The sequence below is a fragment of the Eretmochelys imbricata genome, chromosome 18, assembly GCF_965152235.1.
Source record: "Eretmochelys imbricata isolate rEreImb1 chromosome 18, rEreImb1.hap1, whole genome shotgun sequence".
Lineage (NCBI taxonomy): Eukaryota > Metazoa > Chordata > Testudines > Cheloniidae > Eretmochelys > Eretmochelys imbricata.
This window is the reverse complement of record NC_135589.1, coordinates 23,932,179-23,949,451: the sequence shown is the minus strand read 5'-3', so window position 1 is coordinate 23,949,451 and position 17,273 is coordinate 23,932,179. Positions and strand designations below refer to the sequence as shown.

Genomic DNA, 17,273 nt, shown 5'->3' with positions numbered 1-17,273 from the left:
TCTAGTTCAATAAAATTCCATAGCAGCGAATGTATGTTGCAAATGGTGGCTGTGTTCCCTCACTCAAGGATGCTGATGCAACAGTTCATCTGATTCTTTCTGCCAACTTATTAATATTAACTCAGTCTTCTCTCGACTGAGCCTGACCTATCGAGCCTTCTACAGTCACTTGGCCACTGTATTAACAGATGGAAAGTGATGGTGGTGTAGAGCTGGCTGCCATCAGAATACTGAAAACTCCACAGCCCATGTCTCTTACAATCTTTCTTACGGAGCCTCATGTACGCATGGAACATGAGTAGAAAGAGAGTTGAACCCTGTGTTGCCTCACATGGGAGTGTCCCTGGCACAAATAAAAGAGAATATCACCCATCATTACCCTTACAGCATGTCTAAATGAACACACATTGTGTGGCAAACTGCGGGATAAATCTACAGAGCTCCAGCATACTGCACACTAAGAGTCTGTGTGCAGGGTCCACATGAAGAGTTCCCTTTGGAACGGACAGTTAGTGGATGGCACACTGGAGCTCTGAAGATTTACACCCCAGTTTACTGAGCAGTGAGTTTCATCTAGAAATGCCCTTAGAGGCCTCTGAGCAAATAAACACTCATTCAATAAGAAGTCCAATACCAGAGGACAATGTCAAAGGAGGCTGATTTGTAAAATTTTAATGATAAAATTTTCAATTTATAATTTCTGCTCCTAGTTCAGTTTCTTGTGTCCTAGTACATATACTCAACCTAATCAGAGGTAGATTTCCTTAGTGCCAATATAAACAAGGAATTATTTTTTTTACTAAAAATAAATATGTATTCATTTCTGGTAGAAAATAATCTAGTTATAGAAGAACCATAAGAGACTTTCTGGAGTTTGGAATACTATCGGTCACCTTCGTGGAGAAAATTAGGACTCAGTTAGTCAGTAGTCCTCAGCAAGGGACAACCACAATAGATCAAACACTTTAAAATATTAATCTAAACTGATTCTTAAACCATTTTCTTCTGAAGGAAAATATGATTACTTTCATGGTGAAAACACGACATTGTGCAGGTTTACCTAGGAAGTGGTTGATGCAGAGGTTACGCAGAGTCTTGGGCATGTGGCAGATGGTTGAACAAAGAAGTTTCATGGAAAGTGATTGCTCAGACATCTCACCTGATCCATTCAACTCACTCTCATACTTCATACCATTCAGCAAAATATTAGCAACCTGCACCATAAGAACTCCAAATCAGAAAACATAAAAACAAAGCTGTGTAATATTACATTTCTTTGTGGTCACTGACAGTGTTGCCATAAAAAGTAAACATTGAGAATAAAGATGAGTCTAGATTCAGTGGGGATGCAAGCAATGGAGTAAATAAGTTAATCATAAAATGCAAAGTAGTATTCTGTATACGGTTTTGGCTTTCAGTGGATTCAAAACAAGTATCTTACACTCTTCTGGATTTCTTTGGGAACCAAATTTAGTACTGGCGTAAGTGGACATGAATCCCATTGAAGTCAATAGGAGCTGTCCTCAGAACAGGGCTGCATTTGGCTGCAGGAATAGTAGGGGTGGTGCAGACAAAAGGACCTCCTTTAATTTACACACTCACGTTAGTTGTTTTTCCTGCTATTCCCCACATACATGGGATGAAATCCTGGCTCCACTGAAATCAGGGAAACCAGGATTTTACTCATAGTGGTAAATTACACTCATTTTGCACAGCTACTGAATGTCTAGTTCAGGGGTAGGCAACCTATGGCATGCGAGCTGATTTTCAGTGGCACTCACACTGCCCGGGTCCTAGCCACCGGTCCGGGGGGCTCTGCATTTTAATTTAATTTTAAATGAAGCTTCTTAAATATTTTTAAAATCTTATTTACTTTACATACAACAATAGTTTAGTTATATATTAAAGACTTATAGAAAGAGGCCTTCTAAAAACATTACAATGTATTACTGGCATGCAAAACCTTAAATTAGAGTGAATAAATGAAGACTTGGCACACCACTTCTGAAAGGCTGCCAATCACTGATCTAGTTGGTGTATGTTAAAGTACTTCCTATTCCCACCTGCACCTTTTAAGACCAACTTACACCTAGCATGTAATTTACACCGCCATTTATGTCACTCCTGAATTTTGGCAAAAGATTTACATGAGTGTTACACCTGTTAACATCAGGTTATCGTTGGCTGAAGTTGGCTCATGTGTACAAAGGGCTGCCGAATGCATTCCCTATACAAAATAAGCTCATTCACAAGCCTGAAAACAGTAATATGATGTCAAAAAATATCCGTTAAGCATGTTTCAAAACACAAAATGTATAACTGGGTCAAAAGATAGCAAAAGAAACATACATAACAGGACAGGTGCCTCATTTCTGTTCCCGTTATGTACCAGCACAGAGAGGTCCCTGACCTCCTGCAGATTCCCAGGAAACCACTAGGTTTGGGGACAAGCCCCACAGCCTTTTCCCAAGAGCTGGAAAATCTCACTTTCCCTGATGAAAACATGGGCAGTAATCTTCATGAGGAGATGCTCACAGCAAAACACCTCCCCACACCCACCATTACTTTGGTTATCATTTCATGGGCTGTGAAACATTTTGTAGCTCATGAAAGCTTATGCTCAAATAAATTGGTTAGTCTATAAGGTGCCCCTAGTACTCCTTTTCTTTTTGTGTCTAACATTATTAACCTCAGAAATGCTGATGCACATAATTTGCCTCTGCACCTTGTGTTATATTGTCTGAGGGGTGGGAAAAGGCCCACATTATTCCCTGGCGGAGAGTCCGAATCATAAATAATTTCCCGCAATCTCTTACTAATTTTTGTTCCCTAAATCTCTCTTATTAATAGACTCATATTATGAGTTCATATATTGTATTCCTACCGTAGCTTTCATAAACAAGCTGTTACAAAGAGCCCTTAATCACAAGTGTGTATAGACAAACAAAAAGTCAGTCATTATGATAAAAGTATATATTTAAGCATTTTAAAATAAAAGGTAAAACTATCTAAAGAGACTAAATGAATGTTCAGATTACATGGTCATGACATTGTTTCTGGAGATATTTTCTCCCCTTACCTGTTGGCTGAAGGTTACATTTCTTCTCCTGCTACTTTCTGGACAATATCCTGTTACAACATCTGGAATGGCCAAGGTCTGAGGCCTTTTCAGAATCCCTACTGATCGTGGCTTTATTGCATCCAGTGAACCCACCCTTAATGCATCTCCATCTGTCCCTGGATTTACAGAATTCTCCCCTTGGTCCAGGATTCCATTTTCTTGACAGTAAAAGCCCTCTGGCACCCTGGGAAAGCTGACACTGATTGCCTGTCTGGGCAAGCTAGCTGGGATTGCTAAATAGCCATCATACCCTCCTGTGAAGCAGTCTATGAGCACGCTGTCAATATTTGAGGTCCCAAATGATGATGCAAATTCATTAATTCCTGTCAAGGAGTTGTCTCTGCTGTTAAAACTGCCATATTTAGGTGTGAGTGGGCTGAGAGGGGAAATTGGACTTGTAAAACTTGCATATAAATCATGTGAGTTACGAGAACTGAGGTTTTCATTTACACCTTCCTCAAACAAAAGAGGTGGAGAAGGAGGAAGAGGAAAACTTGGACTCTTCATCACTTTTTTCTTCTTGCTAAAAGACTGCAGCGGTCTTTCTGGAATGCTAATTAGAGTCAAGACAGTAGTGATAGTCAATATTATTGCTGTGAAGACATAGATGACACGGAGCTGCCCTCCCACAGCTCTTCCAAAACTGGTTTTATCCCAATTTATTCCTCCAACAACATAACCAAAGCCGCCTCCAAGACCTGTTGGGGAAAATAGATTAAGATTACCTTCCCTAGCCAATTCCTAAAGAAAAAAGGCAATGAAGCACAGCACCATTTGAATCATGAGTTCTGAGCTAGATTCCCAATTCCTAGCTAATCCCTTTAAGGATTTATATCTCTTAAATACAATACAATAGCCTGCACCAAAAACACATTAATGATGAGACAGAGAGGGGAAGGGGGTTGATGCTGCACAAGTAATTGATGTAAAGAATCTGAAGCCAGCTCTACTCCCACATTTGCCAGCTCATTTTAGGACAAGTCACTTAATCTTTGTAAGTGTCAGAGTTCCCACCTGTAAAATGACAATAGTGATGCTTACCTGCCTCATGGCATAGCTCTAGGATTAAAGTGCATTTCTCCTCTGAAAAGTGAAGTTAAAATTGATCCTTCATACTCAATAGGAAGCTCTTCTCTGTGTGTATTCAGAGTCAGGTTAGCTCAATTTACTGAATAATGGACTGGCTACACATTTGAAGTGGCAACACTGTTTAAAACAAACACTATATAAAATATATACATTATACAAGCTCCATTCATGTGGTGACAGCCTTAGGCGAATGTCCTTTCTTTCATCACACACACAGAGCAATGCAGAAGTATGTTTTATAAATCTGGTGAAAGAGGAAAACTAAACTGCAGAATTTGATAGCTAACAATGAAAATAAAGATCAGCAGTTTTAGGGCAACCAGCAGGATTTGCCTCCTCCAATAAAGCCAATACAAATGGTATTTTCTCCTGAATACAGTATGATCATCTCCTCTCTGTAAATATTATTGCTACCACATCTGTTTGAGGGGGGTCTCATGAAGAGCTGTCAAGAATTTGGTTTATTTCTATTTTTACATTTGTTAAACTCTTTGACAATAAAACGCAAACTGATAAAGGGCAAAATATCACAAACTTACTATAATTTATACACTGTTTATTTTTTAAATTACTGAAGTTACCTATTGAGTTATACTTATAGTAGAGGAAAAGAGACAGTTCCCCAACCCAAAGCTGTATGTATCATTACAGTTCAAAGACCTATGGTATATACAAACATTTGTGCCATGCTATTCTATATTGGAACTTGTCTGCTCATAGCTAAATGGCTATATACCATGCAAGAGTAAATAAAAGTGCATACCTGCTAACAAAGCATGGATGTTAAGCCCCCTGTCTTGATCCACTGGGCTACACACATCCATCATATAGGCATGACTTGGATTGTCTGCCGAATCTGCACTAAAGTCCATTAGGACAACCCCACAGATTGTGAGAATGATCCCCCACTTATGGTTATTCACAGTGTCAGCCAACGCACTGCCAATGTCCCTTCCATTCAGCATAAGTGAGAGCCCCAGTAATGCTCCTAGGAACAAGGAATCAAATTAGATCAACCGGGAGGAAAAAATTATGAAGGCCCATCCTTCCTTGCTCTCCGATTGTTATTCTACACCAAACTCAGTACAGCAGGTAGCATCATTCACAGTCAGATCACCACAGACTGAGGGTTCTGTGTGGTTTATGGAAAGATTTTGGATCTCTGTTCCCAACAATGTCCAAACTGAATTATTTGCTCTTCTTAGATCCAATCTCAAAATTTAATGAGCAATTTCCATAGTCTGTTTGTTTGTAGAGTTTCCTTTCTGCTGACAGGCCTTCACATAGGACTAGATCTCTCCAGATAATTGAGCAGACAGGACGCTTCCATACATACATCTCTAGTTGCCCACACAGGAGGCAGTGGGAGAGTGCCATCTGAGGCTAATGTCAACACTAGAAGCTAGGGGTATAGTTCCCAGCTAACATACATATACTCACACTAGCTCTCATCAAGCTATTGCAATTATAAATCATAATGTAACCACAATAGCACAGGCAGTGACAGCATGGTTTAGTTGTACTGAGTACATACCCACCATTTTCCCGCAGGTTGGTACTTAGTACAGCTAAGCCATGCCTCTGCTGCTGTTGCCCATGCTACCATGGCTACACTACTATTTAGACTTGTGTTAACTCAATGAGAACTGGTGCGAGTATGCAAACATGAGTTGGGAATCACACACAGCTCAAAGTTTAGATGTAGCACTGTTCCATCCTCCTGGAACCCTATAGATGCCCCTCTACGGGAGCTCCACATAGAAGGAGTTTCATGGTAGGGTGTGGGGAATAGTAGGGGACTGTCCACACTCAGCAGTACCATCCACTGCAAATGCTACAGATACAGGAGGGAATGCTGTTTGAAGCACTAACTGCCTTTGCTTCCCCTTCCTGCCTTCTACTGCACAACAGTAAGGAGAACCAGCCAGAGGCAAACTAGAAGGCTCCTGCCTCTCTGGATCTGCCAGCCCCAGCAAACTCTAGAGAGCCCCATAACTCTCCCCTGGAGCAGGGAACCTCTCAGGCCCCCTCATGTGGGAGCTTTCACTCTGGGAAAGGCCATATGGGCAATAGTCTATGTATTTCTCTGACCAATTATAAATTCCTTCTGCTTTTGAGGAAACAATCCCACTTGCTGACCTCAGCTTTTTAAGTGTAAAATTCAACACAAACAGCACTGCACACACCTCATTTTCAAACACTAACCAGCTAAAGCTCACAGCACCTCTCTTATGTAGAAAAGGAAACTGGTGTAGCAAAGGCTAGAGATTATACCAGAGCCACATGGCAAGTGTCAGGGCTGGAATTAGAAGTCAAGATCTTGAAGCCCAGTCCTATGCTTTTTTCACCAGCTGTGGCACTCACAGCCCTGCACAGCTGAGGGGAAGGGGAATGGGGCTTTTCAGGTCAGAGCACCAGTGAGGGTTGGGGAGAAGAGGGGGCCTGTCACCAAGAACACTGCCCCGGGGGGGGGGGGTGTGCAGTTGGAGGGAGGTGGAAGGGAAGGAGAGGTTTTTCACTGACTAACATTTTTTGAGATTTAAAGTTATTTTTCTTTTATATTTAAAAAAACACACCTATTGCCAGGACCAGAATGAAGGGTCGCCTCCTGCCAAATCTTGATGTGCATCTGTCACTCCAGGCCCCCAGAAAAGGCTGCAGCAGGAATCCTGAAACAAAAATGACTCACAAGTAAGGGACATTTCTATTACCATCCTGTTTCACCAAGACTTCATCATGGGAAGTTTAGAAGGCAGGAAATGCATCATTAAGGCAGAATGTGACCTTCTCGATCAACAGCAGTCATCTATGCCCAGATTTTAAACGGTATTAGGCATTGTTGTGCTTGGTGTTGCTATGCCTAATACATTTAGAAACCTAAATCTTACTTTCAAAAGGGACATAGGCACTTGAAATTTTGGCTCCTAAGTGCCTACACAACTTTGAAAATGAGATTTAGGCTCCTTATAGATTCATAGATACTAAGGTCAGAAGGGACCATTATGATCATCTGGTCTGACCTCCTGCCACAGAATCTCACACACTTCTGTGAAAAACCTCACCTATGTCTGAGCTATTGAAGTCCTCAAATCGTGGTTTAAAGACTTCAAGGAGCAGAGAATCCTCCAGGAGGTGACCCATGCCCCATGCTACAGAGGAAGGTGAAAAACCTCCAGGGCCTCTTCCTATCTGCCCTGGAGGAAAATTCCTTCCCGACCCCAAATATGGTGATCAGCTAAACCCTGAGCATATGGGCAAGATTCACCAGCCAGATACTACAGAAAATTCTTTCCTGGGTAACTCAGATCCCACCCCATCTAACATCCCATCACAGGCCATTAGGCCTATTTACCATGAATATTTAAAGATCAATTAATTACCAAAATCATGTTATCCCATCATACCATCTCCTCCATAAACTTATCAAGTTTAATCTTAAAGCCAGATAGATCTTTTGCCCCCACTGCTTCCCTTGGAAGGCTATTCCAAAACTTCACTCCTCTGATGGTTAGAAACCTTCGTCTAATTTCAAGTCTAAACTTCCTGGTGGCCAGTTTATAGCCATTTGTTCTTGTGTCCACATTGGTACTGAGCTTAAATAATTCCTCTCCCTTTCCAGTATTTATCCCTCTGATATATTTATAGAGAGCAATCATATCTCCCCTCAACCTTCTTTTAGTTAGGCTAAACAAGCCAAGCTCCTTGAGTCTCCTTTCATAAGACAAGTTTTCCATTCCTCGGATCATCTTAGTAGCCCTTCTCTGTATCTGTTCCAGTTTGAATTCATCCTTCTTAAACATGGGAGACCAGAACTGCACACAGTATTCCAGGTGAGGTCTCACCAGTGCCTTGTATAATGGTACTAAAACCTCCTTATCCCTACTGGAAATACCTCTCCTGATGCATCCCAAGACCGCATTAGCTTTTTTCACAGCCATATCACATTGGTGGCTCATAGTCATCCTATGATCAACCAATACTCCAAGGTCCTTCTCCTCCTCCATTACTTCTAATGGATGCGTCCCCAGCTTATAACTAAAATTCTTGTTATTAATCCCTAAATGCATAACCTTACACTTCTCACTATTAAATTTCATCCTATTACTATTACTCCAGTTTACAAGGTCATCCAGATCCTCCTGTATGATATCCTGGTCCTTCTCTAAATTGGCAATACCTCCCAGCTTTGTATCATCCGCAGACTTTATTAGCACACTCCCACTTATCAGTTAAGTGTTGCAATGCTGAGTGCGGCAAGACCTAAATACCTTTAAAAATCTGGGCCTTAGGCTTTTGCACTATTTACTTCTTTGAATTTCCTGGAGTGGAAGCTGGGAACTATAGTACATTATGTAATGTTCAGCTGGTACCAGCCTGACCCAATGCAATCCAATCCACTTCAAAATAACAGTGGAGTTTGACAAAAAGTGTAAAATGAATGGGCAATTATATTATCCTGTAAGGTGCTCTGTTCTGTATGAACAACTTCACTGCCTTAAACCAGAACTTCCTTATGAGGTTAGCCTGGGCTGTAGCAGTAAGTCAATGTGTAAATCTGAATGTTGCCTGGATTATACTGGGCCAGGTAGGGATTCAGTGACTGAGGAAAGGAATTATTTCTTCTCTTCTTCTGAAATCAGTTTTAAAAATACAAAGAGACAGAAGGATGTTACCCAAGTTGTGGAATAATACCTTCTGCTGCTCTTCCTGTATAGAAGGATACACCTTCCACCCCATGTCTGTGCAGAGGAATATGCCACAACCCCAACAGAAAGCAAAACTCTGGACTGAGAAGTAGATTTACTCCATCCCTGGGATGCCTTGTTTAACTCAAAGCTATCCCCCATAGAATATCAGGGTTGGAAGGACCTCAGGAGGTCAATCTAGTCCAACCCCCTGCTCAAAGCAGGACCAATCCCCCATTTTTGCCCCAGATCCCTAAATGGCCCCCTCAAGGATTGAACTCACAACCCTGGGTTTAGCAGGCCAATGCTCAAACCACTGAGCTATCCCTCCCCCATCTTTCCACCCAGCTTGCTGACAGGCCCAGAGAGGTTTAGTCTCCATATTCTTCCCCCTCTTTCTGTTGGGTCAGTAGAGGTTAGTTCCTTGACTTCCTTTAAATTAATTTTTTAAATATACAAATGGAGTAGCCAAAATTCTGGAAGTATGTTGGTCGCAAATAAAAATAGACTCAGAAATCAGTAATGAGAAATCCCTCTTTGGTCACATCTCGCCCTCCTCAGCCAGGGCCAGTGAGGTATATTCTCCATTTTGTTCTCTAAAATTATGGGTAGTGGTTCCAACTTCCACATCACATGTGTGAAACCTGTAAAGTAAATTAAATAGCAAAGAAAAGAAAGAACTCAGTGTCAAACTAATCCCTTGTGAAGTGGAAAAGCAGGAGGGTAAAATTAGCGTAAAAAAAAATTACCTAGTATTGGGCTGATAAACCACACCATTCCATACAACTGATCCGGCAGCCCCATCTGAAGCAACACAGGAGTCACATAGGCTGTTTCCATGGCATAGCTGAACTCAATCCCAAAGAGAATACACCCATTAAACAGCAGTTCTAGGAAAGATCTCTGAGGGTGGAGATCCCCAAAATCAATCAGATCAATAGGGCATGGTGTATTTGGGGGTGGTGGAGGGGAGGGGCGGATGTGTTTTCTCCTCTTTGGGTGTCTTTTAAAGTTGTTGGCACGATGACTGATGTGGCGAGTGACAGATCCGGAATAGCCTGAGATCTGAGACCTCCAGAATTCCTGACAAGACAGGCTGGGGAAAAGCACATCGCTGGGAGGGGTTGCTGCAGCTGAAGGGATCATTGTGAATATTCCTGGGAGGAAAAAAGCTGAGATTCAGTATTGGTATGAAAGAGAAATGTCACCTGATTTTAGTTGCTGAAGTTCTAGCCCATTTCTGGTCATGGAGCATATTGAATGCCTCAGCCTTTCATAGAACATAAGATTTTAATGTAGAAAATGAATGCTGGTCAATTCAAGAACTTACTGTGCTAATAACCTAGTAGGGGACACGCTGGCCCCTAGGGGCCTTTTCCCTCATAATGCCCTTGCAGGTCACTATAGTTCATGGATGACGTGGAACCAATATTGTGAGAGGGAAGGAAGCTAGAGTGCCAGTGATGGAGGACAAGTCCCCAGCCCGATCAGGTGCAGTAGAGCTGTTTGCTGTGGTTATCATGAAAGCTAAGAGGTTGTTCATTTTCTCCGCCCCGGCATTTTGTGAAGTCTGGGGCGGCAGGCCCAGGCTGCTGCCTTTCTTAGATATATCTCTCCCCCTCTCTCACACACACACTGTTTGAAAGGCCTTTTTATTTTAAATTAAGAAAAACAAAAAGACAGGACAAAAGTAACATTCATCAGAGTCCAGCATCTCTTTTGCCTCATAAACTGATAGCGATATACAGCTTCAGTACAGAGAAAATAGAATCATAGCAGAAACATAGATAGTCCTGTCTCAAAAATAAACTTATATTTATAAACTGGTCTATGTGACGATTATGACAAAATGCACCTGTTTGACCTCTCCTCTTCCAGTGCCTCAACTTCATTTTGAGATTCACCTTCTACAACATTTTAATTTACTTCTTTCACCCAGGAAAGCTCAACATCTTTTTTTTTTTACCTTCACATCGTAATTGGAAATCAGCTTCACTTTCAGCACCTTTTCTTCTTTTTGAACCTTTACCTTATTTCTTCATTCTCTTCCTTTGAATGTCACTGGTTCCAATACTTTTTTGACAACAGGAAGGTTCTTGGATTCTTTGTTGTTTTTCCATCTAGTTTTGTGTGTGCTAAATCTTGTCTAAGTGTAATACATAATTGACTTCAGAAACAACCTCTGGTGGAGGTGTCTGAGTGGTATACTCTGGTGCAGACCTATGGGAGGACAGAATATTTGCAACACATTGGGTTGTATTTGGAATACGTTATACCCTCCTTTTTCTTAACACCCTTTTAGATATCTGTATATGTGCCTTGCTAGCTTATTTGATGCTAGGTGAAAAGTATGAGTGCTGATTCTTTCCTAAGGAATTTCAAATATGCCTTAGAGATTGATCAACGATTGTTATTGATACGATTTCTTCAGTCAGCAAACATTCAGCAAGGCCTTGGGAGCCTTAATAGCAGAAGAGTTTGTCTTACTGATATTCCAGATAGCTGGAAGTAGGACATAAGTACATTTGCTTATTTTCTCACACATTCAGTGCTTAGAGGCAGAACTCTGCTCTGCTCAGTGGGTACAAAGGAAGCAGAGACTGGCTGCAAGTCCCTTGCTGCAGATTCTCTTGGCCACAGGAGTCCCCAGCAGGTGCAGAACCAATAGATCCAGCTCTTAGGCTCCCCTCGCTGCAGCCTTTGGCGCAGGGTATGTGTTTAGAGGTAGGGGGCAGTGTTGGAAGGAGCATAATGTGGTTTGTCAATCCCTGACTAGACAATGGTCCCTTGGGGACTATAGCTAACTGGTACAAGTTAGAGAAGTACCCAGATTGTTCTAACCTGTACCTGAAGCCAGGCAAAGAATCAGGGAACTGTAATTGGCTCCCTGACACTCCCCTCTTTCACTCCGTGCTTTGTTGAGCCCATTAGAGAATCTGGCCCTTAGTCTTTGCCAGTGTTTAGTTGCCTCTTTGGCAAGGGGCTGTTTCTGGCATGTTTTGGTGGCTCCTACATAACTCATTAACTAATTTCACTGTCTATGTCCTGGACTAAGCAGGCTACCAAAAATAACTTCTTGCCAAACCTTTCTATTTCACTCTGCCTTAGTGATGTTACTGTAAGTCAACAGCATCCTTGCATGTCATCTTTTTGGTATCACTAGCTACATATCCCATAAACAAACAAACAACTTTCTATATGTAACACAATTTTGCAAGAGAATAATGACAAAGCGTCATCTACTATGTGGTTTGAACATCTGCAAAAAACATAATATAGCAAACCAGGGTCTTTGAGCATCCATGGCTTTTTGGTTTTAATGGTAAGGTGCCGACTGAAAGGAAATTTGTGCACTAATTTTAATGCTAATAATGTCTTTGTTTTCAAAGCTTTTGGAGTAACGTATCATTAACATTGCCCTCTGAAGACACGTAACTGATCTATTACTGATATGTAGCTAAGCCCACAGCCTATGTTTGTGTTCTGGCTGATGCCTGTGGAATGCCTACATTTGGATATGGATCTTATCACCAGTGAAAAAGGTGAATTATGTCTTAATTAAATTTGATTCTGTGCAAAACGCTGCTTAATGCTGCTTTCTCTATTTGTAATTTCTTAGCTTTTGATGACATTATAGAAATAAATGTTATGGGTGCTTCTTGCCCAATCTTTGCTTATGTGAGAAATTACTGCTTCCACCCTGACTGTCCAGGCATAACATGTTAACATTAGGGATTAAAAAACACCCAATGCATTGGAATTACTTAGATTTGCTTTTGCCACCTCATCACCCATACTATTTTTTTAACCAATACAGAAAGTGAGCTAGTTAATATTGATAAATTTGGAAGGGCAAGATAAATTAATTCAGAAGTGAGTTGAAGTGGCTCCAAATGTATTTAATATGTTGTAGCTCACATTTTATGCCAGTCCCATCAATGAAGGAAAGAAGTTAGGTCCAGAGGTCCTGTGTGCTGCATGACTGCTGGTATGGATGGTGATGAGGGGGAGGAGGGAGAACAGGAGAAGCCTCAGTTTCTGGATATAGTTGCTAAGTGCCCCTTGTGCTGCTGCCATTGCCCTTGGTTGAGTGGTGGAAGGGGTAAAAATAGAAGTTGGTGGGCCCACTTTTCCCCTGGCACCATCTGATGCTCCCAGTGCTGCAGCCCTGCCCATCAGAAACTTACTTCCCTTCTGGAAGAGTCCATATAGCATGGAATATTGAGCTATGGGAGCTGCACACCATACAGTAATTAAACTATTTAATTTACATTAAAAGAGCACCTTCAAAATGTTTAAATAAAAACAGCAGAGGAGAACAAGCCATGTGAATGGGGGGGAAGTGGTAGACATGGTATATCTTGACTTGGTAAAGCTTTTGATACTGTCTCACATGACCCTCTCATAAACAAACTAGCGAAATGCAACGTAGATGGAGCTACTACAAGGTGGGTGCATAACTGGTTGGAAAACCATTCCCAGAGAGTAATCATCAGTGGTTCACAGTCATGCTGGAAGGGCATAATGAGTGTGGGGTCCCGCAGGGATCAGTTCTGGGTCTGGTTCTGTTCAATATATTCATCAATGATTTATATAATGGCATACAGAGTACACTTATAAAGTTTGCGGACGATATCAAGCTGGGAGAGGTTGTAAGTGCTTTGGAGGATAGGATTAAAATTCAAAATGACCTGGACAACCTGGAGAAATGATCTGAAGTAAACTGGATGAAATTTAATAAGGACAAATGCAAAGTACTCCACTTATGAAGGAACAATCAGTTGCACACATACAAAATGGGAAATGGCTGGGTGCCACATTTCAGGAAAGATGCGGACAGATTGAAGAAAGTCCAGAGAAGAGCAACAAAAATTATTAAGGGTCTAGAAAACATGACCTATGAGGGAAAATTGAAAAAATTGGGTTTGTTTTGTCTGGAAAAGAGAAGACTCAGAGGGGATATGATAACAGTTTTCAAGTACATAAAAGGTTGTTACAAGGAGGAGAGAGAAAATTGTTGTTCTTAACCTCTGAGCATAGGACAAGAAGCAATGGGCTTAAATTGCAGCAAGGGAGGTTTAGGTTGGACATTAGGAAAAACTTCCTAACTCTCAGGGTGGTTAAGCACTGGAATAAATTGCCTAGGCAAGTTGTGGAATCTCCATCATTGGAGATTTTTAAGAGCAGGTTAGACAAACACCTGTCAGGGATGTTCTAGATAATACTTCAGTTCCCTGCACTCATGGCAGGACTGACTAGATGACCACTCGAGGTCCCTTCCAGTCCTATGATTCTATGAAGTGATTCCTGTATATAACTCAAAAAATATGTAATGCACTTTGACATCATTTGGAATGAGAGGTTCTGCATAAATAGGAGATATTATTGGACTGAGCAGCTTTCATTTTGAGTATCCTTTACTTATGGGGTTTGGTAGATTGAGTCTAAACACTAATAGTAAGATTGCTTTTCCCTAGAGTTTTATCTCAGCTCCACCTCACAAGGGATAGAACCCATCCTCCTTAGCACAGGGGCCTGCCACTAAATTATGAACTTCCCTAAGGTAGCAAATCAGGTAACATCTCCCTGAGAGTTAAACAGTTTGAGGGATAAACTTCTTACTGTATCTAAAGCAACTAGTATATAACTCTTAGTTACATTTCACTTTTAATTTTTAGGATTTTTTTTTTTACTGAATTTTTTAGTGTCACAAATGTAATAGTGTCTTACCTTTTAGTACCATGCCATTGTCCTGTCAACCAGGCACATGAATTGTCAGAAGGATGCATGCATGTACTTTATATACATAGGCTCTTAGTACCCTCATTTAAACAAAAAGGTTTTTTTTTTAAATATTGGAAAAAGAAAGTTCTCTTGGGCCAAGACTTTGAGATTAATTTTCAAAGCACTGACTGTGCAGCTAATATTAATTTCACATGAAAATGTCAGTCTAGAACTCTGTGCAATGGGCTGAAAATTCTCCTATGCTTCTAGTTTCAGCCAAGAATTAAATCTTCTATCAGTGATACAGCAATGGAAATGCGGAGAGACCATCACTCTAGTGGAGGAGAGGAAGGCAAATGAGTCTAACAGCAGATTTGCCCAGACTGCAGGGTTCATTAATTTTTTTGTTCATTGTGTGAGACAAGCTTTGAATTGCAAATATAAAATATTTCCCAGCACCTTGTATAAGATATACAAGGGTTCTTAAGGCTTTCACCAAATGTTCTGAAATACAAGGTTTGTTGATTAAAATGTATTAATGAATAAACAGATTACTAGTAAAATCAAGTCTGTCACCCTTTCTATTGTAAGGAAGGCAATATAGAGCCCAGGTGACCTATTCACCAACATGAATCATTTGAAGCAGAAAACCACAAATCATATCAGCCCTTGTGAAATTTTCACAGTAATGGCCATTCTCCATTTATACTGAAGTCCATGTCTTACATTTTTATAAAATTTAAGACAGGACATTCTCTCTTCCAAAGGCTCATTCTCTCTGGACTTCCCACAGCAGGAGAAGTATTATCCAAGGAACTGCACAGTGATCTGACCACTAACTGCAGAAAGAGATGCAACTAAGATCAAAAGGTATCATCCTTTCCCTCCCATCCTCCTCTAAAATGTCACCCCATATACAGTATTTGTAAAGCTTCCTGTCAAAGGGCCCTGAAGCAAATGCCCAGAGCACTAAGAGAGAATGGATTGGATCACAGAAAGCATTGTATTTGTTCAGTATGAAATAGTGTTACCTGTAATTACAGATGGAGGAGCATCCTTTTTCAAATGCTTATCTATGCCTGGATTATCCGAGGTACAGGTTCCTAGTCACTGCTGCTGTGGCTGAATCCTCCCTCCCTGTGTAAGGAGCCTGCTTTCTGGCTGGGGAGAATGGTGATGTCATCACTATTCTTGCTCTCCTTTCTCCCCAGCTTGCTGGGGCTCTGCAGAAAGCATCAGCTTTTCTCTATACCTCAGCTATTGTTTCTTAAAGCTGCAGGCTGCAAGAACAAGCTGCCTGTATTGCATAACAATAGGACAAACTAACAGGAGAAATACCTGTGTTCTCTTATTGTTAAATATTTCCAGTCTTCATAAGAGAATTTTTTTGATCCCACAAAGGGTTTGTAATCAAGTATGACTATTTTTACTAGGAGGCTGCTGGTGTTAGCTGCTGTTTCAATTTAATAGTTTAATTTCTATCAAAGGCTTCTCAAGTAAGAGTTGTATATTTGATAAGAAATCTATATAAACAAAGTCACTCACTGCATTAGTCACATGGCTTTTTAAATGCTACTTTGAAGTTACCCTCTACTTAGATTTACCACCTTGCTGATCAACTGGTTTTAAAATGTCCTAAAAACAAATGACTGGCAATTTTAACTTGCATGCAACAAGATTTTCAGAAGTGCTGTCCTTTTACAGTAATACAGATAAGCTTCCTTTAGAGCCTCTCTGAAAATGTTCAAAACCTAAGATGACCCAGGATGTTTCAGAGGGCACTTGGGTTGTTGTGTTCCTATGCCTACAGAGGTGTAATTGGTTTCAGAATTTGGCAGATATTGCTATATTCACTAGGTGCCAATGGACAGAGTTTTCCTACACTCCTCTGGATTCCCAGCACTCACCAGGGACTCATGACAGGCCTGTGGAATAAAACCAGGGTTAAGGGGGGGGAAGAATCTCCAAACATCCCAAAAGCATACAACACACCTCAGATGCTCAAGGGGCTTCGGTGGGAGGGGCAAAAACCTTTCTTCAATTTTAATATAACTACTTATGATTACTGAAGGAAAAAAGCTGCCCAGGAAGGAATGACCCAAGGAAAGGGGCTAATTTAGCATTCATTCACCACTTAATCCACCTTTTTACGGAAATGAAAGAACACTTCAGCAAAAAATGTTTGCCAGCACCAACTCAACTCTGAACCCTGATCTCAATCCTCAGTTGAGGGCACCCAGAATGACAGATTATGGTAAATTAAAATATTTTATCTAAGTGTGGAACATGCGTTAGGAAGGAGAGAAGGAAGAAAAGGGAAGCTCTAAGAAAAATAAATAGTTGGGCAGAAAAAGATGCAACTATAACCAGGGAGGAATATGAATCCTCAACATTACACAGGCCTCCAGAAAGATACTGTTGACTGTGTATGACCAGTCCTAAGCAACACATGCTCTGGAAATCTTTCAAAGTTGGTTCGAAATGTTGTATGGAGGAATTCAAAGATGGCATCAATTGCAGCTGAGGAAGAGGTGAATGGCTCTCCCAGATACATTGAGAAAACTTCTGAACAACTACGTTAAGCAGAAAATTATTTCACACTCTATGACTGGGCAGGAATTGATCGGAAGGAAAATTAATTACTATAAAACTCT

General features: G+C 40.9%; 1 protein-coding gene across 1 annotated transcript in view; it reads right to left on the bottom strand.

The window, feature by feature from the left end:
• SLC45A1 (solute carrier family 45 member 1) overlaps positions 1-17,273 on the bottom strand; it is a 67,582-nt gene that overhangs the window by 12,761 nt on the left and 37,548 nt on the right. Inside the window, exons 2-6 of the mRNA XM_077837295.1 lie at positions 9,645-10,052; positions 6,787-6,879; positions 4,974-5,198; positions 3,080-3,819; positions 1,061-1,214 (exon numbers count right to left, since the gene is read on the bottom strand). Of these exons, the coding sequence (XP_077693421.1) occupies positions 1,061-1,214; positions 3,080-3,819; positions 4,974-5,198; positions 6,787-6,879; positions 9,645-10,041 (1,609 nt within the window). The 5' untranslated portion in view covers positions 10,042-10,052. The remainder of the gene's footprint in view (positions 1-1,060; positions 1,215-3,079; positions 3,820-4,973; positions 5,199-6,786; positions 6,880-9,644; positions 10,053-17,273) is intronic.